Genomic DNA, 8,645 nt, shown 5'->3' with positions numbered 1-8,645 from the left:
CCGTCGGCACTACGCATGCTTTGCTCGGCGGCGCACAAAGGCGTCGGAGGGGAGAAGTGGAGGTGCTAGGCTAGGGGGGGGGGGGGGGGGGGGTAGCTAGAGGTGCCGCCTCGGCCGCCCGTACGGGGACGAGACGGAGTTGGTTATTTTTATAGTGGAGTTTTTTTACAAATACATTTGGAATCTGTAAGTTCACTAAAGATTAAGATCTTTATGTGGATTTTTATAAATAAAGTGATTCTCATAGAAGATGACTTCCCTAAGTGAAATTGGCATGGTTGTAAGAACGTCCATTCTGTGATTCTGTTGAACCTATCAACCATCTCTTTTTCGACTATCTCTTTGCTCATCTTATTTGGACAATTGTATAATATACTTTTAACATACTGCCTCCCACCAATGTCATAAATATGTTTATAAATCAGTTAAATAGGGTAGACAAACAATATAAAGCACAAACTCAGGTAGACATTTGTGCTTTAACTTATGATATATTGAATTGTCGGAACGACATTGCTTTTAACAAGAGCACTGATGCTCATTTCTTTTATAGGTTATCCATATACCTACATATTGGATACATGATTTGTTCTATTCTCTACCGAAGGCGCATCGAACACAGCGGCCGAGCTGCATGTATCCAAGGGGGTGCGGTAGAAGAAAATTTAACCTTACAATCTTCTCCAAAAGTAGTGTGCGCACGCCTGTAATACATGATTATATTTGTGCACGCTGGTGAGTCAAATCAGCCCATATTACTAGGGTGTTCACTCTAAGTCCTTATTTGGTACTAGAGAGTTGTGAGAATTAGTTGGGATAATACTCTATAGTATTGGGCGAAACCTATGTTGTTATCCAATTCCCACAAAACTCCATCCCAATTCACTAGGTAAATGTAGAGTATTGAAGATTGAGAAAAATACACTAAAATTTAAGGAGAAATGAGGATAAACGGGGATTAAACTCGCACATACTCTAGCACCAAACATATATTTAAAATAAGTGAGGATTTAAATTTTGGTGAGGATTATGCCCACTAATCTCCACTGAAACTCTACTGCCAGACAAGACTTAATTGAGCTTCGTTTAGCTCAGCTACCGAACGAACACATATGACCTGTAAATGCAGCTGAGTGACTGACGTCTTTCTAAGAGATTAGATGCTGGTTGATCTTTAAACCTTTGTAAAGTTTGAATTTGAAACTCTGAGGCTTGGCCTTTTCGAAAAAAATAACCTTCTATTGTTGCTGCAGTATGGCGCGCCAGAAAGGCCACGTGTACACGAGCTCGTTGCAGACAACTCCCTCCGTGCGCCACCGCGTCGCGCCCGTCCGAAAGCCCTTATCTCCGCCCCGCCCTGACCCGACCTCAGTTCGCCGGCGGCCATGGCGGCTCTCCCTCTCCTCCTCTGCAGTGCCGCCTCCTCCCACCGCGTCCGGCTTCTCGCCCCTCCCGTTCTCCCCTATCGCGCGGCGGCGCGGCCGACGTTCTCGCCCGTCAGGGTCTCCCCGTTCGCCGTCCACTCGCTGCGGCGAGCAGGGGCCAGGGCGGCCCCTCCGCCGTGCGCGGCCAAGCGTGGCGGCGGGGGAGGCGTATCATCGAGTGACGGGGAGGGCACGCGCGTGCTGCTTCAGGCGGCGCTCTGGGGCGCCGAGGCCGCCTACATTATCTGGCTCTTCCTCCTGCCGTACGCGCCGGTCCGTACCGAACACAAATCTTTTCTCTTCTTTGCATGCCGCTAGCTCAATGCAAGGGGATTTTGCTACACTTTGTTCTATGAAAGACTAGTTATCGTTAGTGCATCATCCCGATCTGCTTATCATGTGGCATAAGTGTTTACCAGTCATGCCATTAGCCAATCGTCGATTCATTACCATCGTGATGCAGGGCGACCCAGTATGGGCTATCTCGCAAGCCACGATCACTGACCTTGTCGGCCTGTCGCTCAACTTCTTCTTCATCCTGCCATTGATCAACTCTGGTACGCCCAGATTTCAAAATTTTGGAATGTGCATCAATTTGAAACTCACAACATTACGGTCATGATTATGTTGGTGAGTTTGCTGGGCAGTGCAGCTGGAGTTCACCTGCTCGAATCCCCCGTCCTTCATCCAGTAAGAAGCCGTCCATATTTCTATCACGATGTTATCATTGTTGTCGTGGCTTATGGGTACAGTGTGTGTACTGATTCCCTAATTCGGCTGTGCTTTGCTTAGATGGCCGAAGGATTGTTTAATTTTGTGATTGCCTGGACACTGCTATTTGCGCCACTTCTCTTCACCGATGCTAGAAGGGACCGGTACAAGGGATCGCTTGACGTCTTGTGGGGCTGCCAGATGTTCCTCACAAATAGTATGATCTACCTTGACCCAAATGTAAAACGGCAGAACTGTTCGTTCTATCTAACATCTGTTTTCCTTGCACATGTAGCTTTCCTGATTCCCTACATGGCCATCCGGCTCAACGATCCTGAGAAGGACCAGCCTCCGCCACAGGCATCAAAATTGGCCTCAGTTATGGTGAGAGGTGCATCAGTTGTAGGCATAACCGGCGGCTTGGTATGCGTTTTGTCCATTGTTTGGGCTTTCTTCGGCCGTGCTGATGCCGACTTTGGAGGCATTTTGGACCGGTGGCAGTATGCCCAGTATTATGTCTTGACCGAGCGGCTTGCTTATGCGTTTCTGTGGGACATATTGTTATACTCGATATTCCAGCCATGGTTAATTGGAGGCAATCTTCAGAACGTGAAACCAAAAGCTACAGAGTTTGTGAATGTTGCCAGGTTTATCCCAGTTGTTGGTATTGTTGCCTACCTCTTGTGCTTAGAAGATAAAAAGGATTAGGTGATTCGCTGGTGTGCTGTCTTTTGTTTTTGTAGGGATCATATGGATTATGTAATTACTGACTGGTATACATTTGAAAGAATGGTGCACATGTGGTATCGTGCATTTGTTGCCCAGAATTTTGTTTTGTCAATAAGTTCTTGTTGGAACGAGAATTCAGTTATCAGAATGCAATGGAAAAGAACTTATTCAGACAGACATCCTGATGGACATGATACCCCTTCAACACTACATTCTTTTGCTGTTACAGATGCTGAAGTAAACATTCCTGATAGAACAGCTAAATTTCTCTTGTGCTTAGATGAGAAAAAAAGGGTTAGGCGATTAGCTGGTTGCACTATATTGTTTTTTCCTTCCGATTTTGTTGATTTTATGGATGATGTTACTACTGAATGGTATACATTTGAAAGAAATATGCGCATGGTGGTATCCTGCAGTTGTTGCCCATATTTTTCTTTTGTCAAGAGTTCTTGTTAGAACGAGAATTCAGTTGCCAAAATGCAGTGGAAAAGAACTTATTCAGACGGACATCCTGATGGACATGTTACTCCTTCAACCGCTACATTCTTTTTCTGTTACAGATGCCAAGAAAAACATGATAGAACACCTAAATTTCTCTACGACATAACTCTAATCTGCAGAAGTCCAGAAGAGCTCTTCAGAAAGCTAGAGCTGACGCCAGGGCGATGAAACCAAGTGCGACAGAAAGGGCACCAGCTATCAGCTTGGATCCGCTGCTGTATCCCGATGCCAGGTTGGTAGTACTCGGTGAGACAGTCGTCAGTGGTGGCGTCGGTGGCACCGGCCTCGGCGTCGATGGAACAGTGGAGTTTGCGCTCGGGTGTGGCATGCTCACCGGCGGCGTCGATGCTGGTCCCGTTGGAAGAAGCCCTTCAGGATAGCCAGTTCAGAGAGAAATTTTAGTGAGTAGCAGACTCTCGACAGAAGAAAAGCATTTTGCTACAGAGAGACTGAAGATTGCATGATGGAATGGTTACCTGCACAGGCGGCGGCGGTGGTCGGGAGGTCGAGGCGGCAGAGGAGAGGCAGCTCCACGACGCGGGACATGTTCACGTTGACGGGAGGCCTCTCGGGGCCGGACTGGTTGAGTGCCTGGCAGAGGCAGAGCGGCTCGTCGTGCACCATGCTCCCCAGGTTGGCGCAGCACGTGTCGGCCGGCGCGGCGGAGGCGCCGTCGAGGAAGGAGAGGCAGGGGAGGAGGCGGAAGAGCTCTGTGGTGCAGCTGGACGTCGACGGCCCGGTCGTCTGTGGCACCGGCGCCGGGTGGGCGCCGGGGATGGAAACCAGCAGCAGCAGCGCGACACAGAAAGCTGTAACCGAAGCCGCCATTGTTGCCATCCTAGTATACTACGCTTCTTTCTGCAAATTTGCTTGTTGATCTGATCGAGCTATTGGCTACTATGGGTTTTATAGCATCGGAGGAATTAATGGGGATGCATGGCAATGGCGTGCTTCATGAGGAAGTGGTTTCTGTGATTGAAGAGGAACGTTGCATGTCTTATGGTTCGCTTCTTGCTAAATATGCGTGAAGAGCCGCGTGAGGATGGGTAGTTTTGTGTGAATTCGAGCGTTGGGATTGCGTTGGGGAAGTGGTTGCATGAGAATGGTGCTTGTACTTTGTTGTAGGTAGGGGTTTAATGTGAAGTGGGATTGATTCTTACCGGCCACATGGAACTGCTGACCAGAATGCCCATATATATACAAAACCTAATAATATAGCAAAGGAACCATAACCTCGCCATAATATGTAAATGTGGACGAAGTTATCAACTAAAAATAGGACATGTAAGTACAACAATATATCATAAATCAAATTGTACCAAGTTTGAACTTTGGTTCTTACTGGAACGAAACAGAAAAATTCAGGCATTGTTCTCATTCCATCACACTAAATTAAACAACAATGCGCAAAGAGATTGCTCGTTAAACTCAGTACAATAGAAAATAGTGCCAGCCTCAGGTAGCATATGAAGATCAGAATTTAGCAAAGGTCTCTGCTTGATTAAAGAGCACTTGCAATGCTAGGACAAAACACCAAACATGTGCTGCAGGATGCAAATTCTGGGCACAAACACACACTACGCAGAATGCTTTAGCCACCACCGCAAAAAGAACGATCTTATCCATATCCTGCGGTCCGGTATGTCCTTCCTGCGAACCTGTTCCTCATCGGAGTTGTAGTCCCGATTTATGTCATCAACATTCAACACCACTGGCGGCCTGAAGTGTTTTCAAAAAGTTGTTAGCAAAATTGCGTGGAGCACATTTATTTAACTCTAAATGTCTATTCAGTGGACGATTAAATTTACATTCACTCCAAATGTACACTTAAAATCATCCCGCTACAAGACTACATTCAGTAAACTCTTTAGTGCATTCCGTTAGCACATCTCCAGGTGCATCGTAGGGCTTACTATTCTCTTTATTTAAATGGTCCTATGTACAGATAGTAAGATTGGAACATGATCTCTCTTTTTTTGCAATTGATTCTACCAGTAACAGTTCAGATGTTCCTATGTCACACATGCTTCGGAGAGGAAACAAGTCAATCATATCAAAAGGCTGAGAAAAGAAAATGGAGATGTGGTGAAGAGGGAGGAGATGGCAGCGGTGGTGACTGATTATTTTGCCAAATTGTTTTCTTCGCGTGCAGGTACTCGTATTCATGAACTCCTTCCACATGTACCCGAAGGGGTGACTCCAGAAATGAATGATTTCTTGTTGAGAGATTTTCAAGCAGCTAGAGTAAAACAAGCTCTTGATAGTATCAGGGACCTCAAAGCCCCAGGGTTAGATGGGATGCCTTCCATATTTTTCAGGACGAATTGTGAGGTAGTAGGAGAGATGATTGTCCAAGAAGTGTTGAAAATGCTTCATGCAGGAGATACCCCGAGGGGTGGAACGATACATGGTGACTTTGATACCAAAGGTAAAAACTCCGGAGGCCATGAGAGATCTCATCCCATAAGTTTATGCAACGTCCTTTATGAGTTGGTCTCAAAAGTGTTTGATAACCACCTCAAATCAATCCTCTCTGACATTATTGCCCAAACCAGAGTGTGTTTGTGCCGGGACGGCTGATTACCGACAACAATTTGTTCACTTATGAAGTGACACATCATATGAAAAAAAAGAGAAAAGGTGCAGTTGGCCTGGCAGCTTTGAAGTTGGAATGGGCAAGGTGTATGACAGAGGCGAGTGGCACTTCCTAGAGAATATTATGAGAAAAATGGGGTTCCGAGAACAGTGGGTGCAGCCGATTATGAGGTATTGCTCGACGGTTAAATCAGATTTAAACTCAATAGTGGTCTCACGGGTGAAGTAATTCCAGGGAGAGGGCTAAGGCAGGAGGGCCCCATCTCCTCCTATCTATTTCTCCTTTGTGCTGAAGCAATCTCATATTCCATGTCTTCTTAATTCGGCTGAGGTGAATGGCCGACTTGAGCGAGTTAAAGTGGCAGCTAATGCACCTAGTTTGAATCACCTTCATTTTGCTGACCACTCTTTGATCATCATGAAGGTTAATGAAGTAAATGCACGTCACCTCTTACATATTCTGAAATTTTATGAGGATTGTTCAGGAAAAAACTATCAATGTTGATAAGTCATAGATCATGTTCAACAAAACTACAAAGAATGGAGACACGCATTGTTTTATGCAGATTTTGGGAATATCATGTGAAACTAGAAATGAAAAAATATTTGGGACCGCCGGTGTATGTTGGAAAATCAAAATCTCAAGTATTTGTGTATCTGAAAGAAAGGGTGTGGCAAAAGATAAAAGGATGGAAAGAGAAATGGCTCACCAAGGCAGGGAAATAAGTATTGATTAAAGCATGTGCACACGCTATACCAATATTTGCATGTCATGTTTTTACCTTACTAAAGGTTTGGGTGGTGAGATGAGTACTATGGTGTGCCGCTATTTTTGGACGCAAAAGGAAAAAAGGAAAATAAGATGCACTGGTTAAGTTGGGAGAAGCTAGTAAAGGCCAAGAAGGTTGTTGGAGGGTTGGGATATAAAGATCTGCACTCTTTCAACTTAGCAATACTTGCGAAACATGGGGTGGCGACTCCTAACTTATCCTTCTTCGTTATGTGCCCGGGTCCTAATGGCAAAGTATTTTCCGGATAGTGATGTGCTGGACACAAAACCAAAGGTTGGAATGCACATGGAGAAGTATCCTTACAGGAGTGGAAATTTTGAAACAAGGAGTGCTGAAGAAGATGGGAAATGGCGACAATATTAGGTTATGAAAAGATCCCTGGCTACCTCGCTCTGGCTGCCTACACCCCATCACGCCGACGGGACAGACCTTGTTGACTCACGCCTTTGAGCTGTTGGACATATACAGGACAGCGGGATAGTGATCTCGTAAACCATGTTTTCTGTTGAGGATACATGGGCATGGCATCATGAACCAAAAAGGCCATTTTTCGGTCAAGTCTGCATATAGATTACAGAACACTTTTAGAGCCTAATAAATCCTCATGGAGTGAGAATGGGATGACTCCAGTTACTAAATCCTCGTGGACTCAAATATGGAAAAACCCTTGTCCAACGAATCTGAGACAAATTTTTTGTGGCGAATAGCACATGACAGTCTTCCATACAGAGAAGGGGCATGTACATTGACCGACTTTGGCAGGTTGCAAGAAACTGAATGATGACGGTGCCCACACTTTTCTCAAGTGTAAGGAGTTACAAATCTGGGAAAGAAAGAGATTGGAGCAGTCCAGAATTAAACTGCTTGAATGTGATACACCAAAGGAAATGATCTCAGAAACCATACAGATTCCCACGAAAGGAAAATCCAAGTCATTTTCGCTGATGTGGACATGGTGGAAGGCAAGAAACAAAATTAATGCCGGGAAAGCCACGCTGAATGTGGATGAAGTAGCGTTGCGCTGCTGAATATACTGCTGATTTCAACCTGCATTGTACCGCCCTCACTCATAGGAGAACCTTCTAGATTCTGCTACCTGAACTACCCAAATCTTGTACGACGAATCAATATCAGGGGGACCAGAACACCTTTCCACAAAAATCCAACCCCAATAGGCCAAAACTCCACAAAATTTAGTAAATAATTACTGGTAGACTTGCCCCGACAAGAAACTAGATGAAATCCCCGGCGCGAACTTCCGGGGGGGCAAGTCCCGACGTTGAAACCAACCTTAAACAATACAAAATATTTCGAAATTCGGGCTGAAAAGCACAAAAACCAAAACCTAGACAGGCAAATCAAAACACATAGCGGGGGTAGAGGCGGGGGGTAGGGAGAGATTTAAGACTCACATGGCGCTGCTCGGGGGAGTCGAGACTTCTCGCAGTTAGGGTTCTTGCCGCCGTCTTCTTTACTCTAGCTCCGCCTCAAAGCCATGGAACCATGGACCGGGCATTCTTTTCTAGTGAGGAAAGGGACTGATTTTTTTTTTTTTTTGGGGGAGCGTCTACGACAGACGGTCTTTTTAATAATTGGACTCACCGATAGCAGGCTTCTGACAAATTCGGGCTTCGTTACGCATGGACCACTGGTCAAGAAGAGAACAGACAGATGGCAACGCAGACCCTGCGTGCTGTGGGCCGGTCCGGTTAGACGCTAGGCTTTGTCTGTTTCTTTTTCTTTTCTTGTCTGTTTCCCTTTTTATTATATTCAAAAAATGTTAAAAAAAATAAAAGGTGCAGATTTTTTAAAAGTCCTTAAATTTAAAATTACTCAAATTTTAAAAATACTTAAAATTTTAAAAATTCAAATTTGAAAATTGTTCTAGCTCTAA

General features: G+C 45.2%; 2 protein-coding genes and 1 long non-coding RNA gene across 3 annotated transcripts; 1 reads left to right on the top strand and 2 right to left on the bottom strand.

Annotated features, from left to right (window-relative positions):
* Positions 1–1,270: 1,270 nt before the first annotated feature.
* LOC127335139 (uncharacterized) lies at positions 1,271–3,035 on the top strand. Its single transcript, XM_051361728.2, has 5 exons — positions 1,271–1,697; positions 1,888–1,981; positions 2,077–2,114; positions 2,217–2,352; positions 2,431–3,035. Exons 1-5 carry the CDS (start codon positions 1,386–1,388, stop codon positions 2,841–2,843), a joined length of 993 nt encoding a protein of 330 aa, XP_051217688.1. The 5' UTR covers positions 1,271–1,385; the 3' UTR covers positions 2,844–3,035.
* A 293-nt stretch (positions 3,036–3,328) lies between these two features.
* On the bottom strand, positions 3,329–4,340 carry LOC127330484 (non-specific lipid transfer protein GPI-anchored 15-like). Its single transcript, XM_051356680.2, has 2 exons — positions 3,842–4,340; positions 3,329–3,734 (listed from the first exon to the last, which is right to left on the bottom strand). The coding sequence occupies exons 1-2, from the start codon at positions 4,200–4,202 to the stop codon at positions 3,502–3,504; spliced, it is 594 nt and encodes a 197-aa protein (XP_051212640.1). The 5' UTR covers positions 4,203–4,340; the 3' UTR covers positions 3,329–3,501.
* A 324-nt stretch (positions 4,341–4,664) lies between these two features.
* LOC127330483 (uncharacterized) lies at positions 4,665–8,284 on the bottom strand. Its single transcript, XR_007869296.2, has 2 exons — positions 8,164–8,284; positions 4,665–5,084 (listed from the first exon to the last, which is right to left on the bottom strand). It is a non-coding gene; the product is annotated as an uncharacterized lncRNA (long non-coding RNA).
* Positions 8,285–8,645: the final 361 nt, after the last annotated feature.

The sequence above is a fragment of the Lolium perenne genome, chromosome 2 (genome assembly GCF_019359855.2).
Source record: "Lolium perenne isolate Kyuss_39 chromosome 2, Kyuss_2.0, whole genome shotgun sequence".
NCBI lineage: Eukaryota > Viridiplantae > Streptophyta > Magnoliopsida > Poales > Poaceae > Lolium > Lolium perenne.
This window is presented reverse-complemented; position numbering and strand designations above follow the sequence as displayed.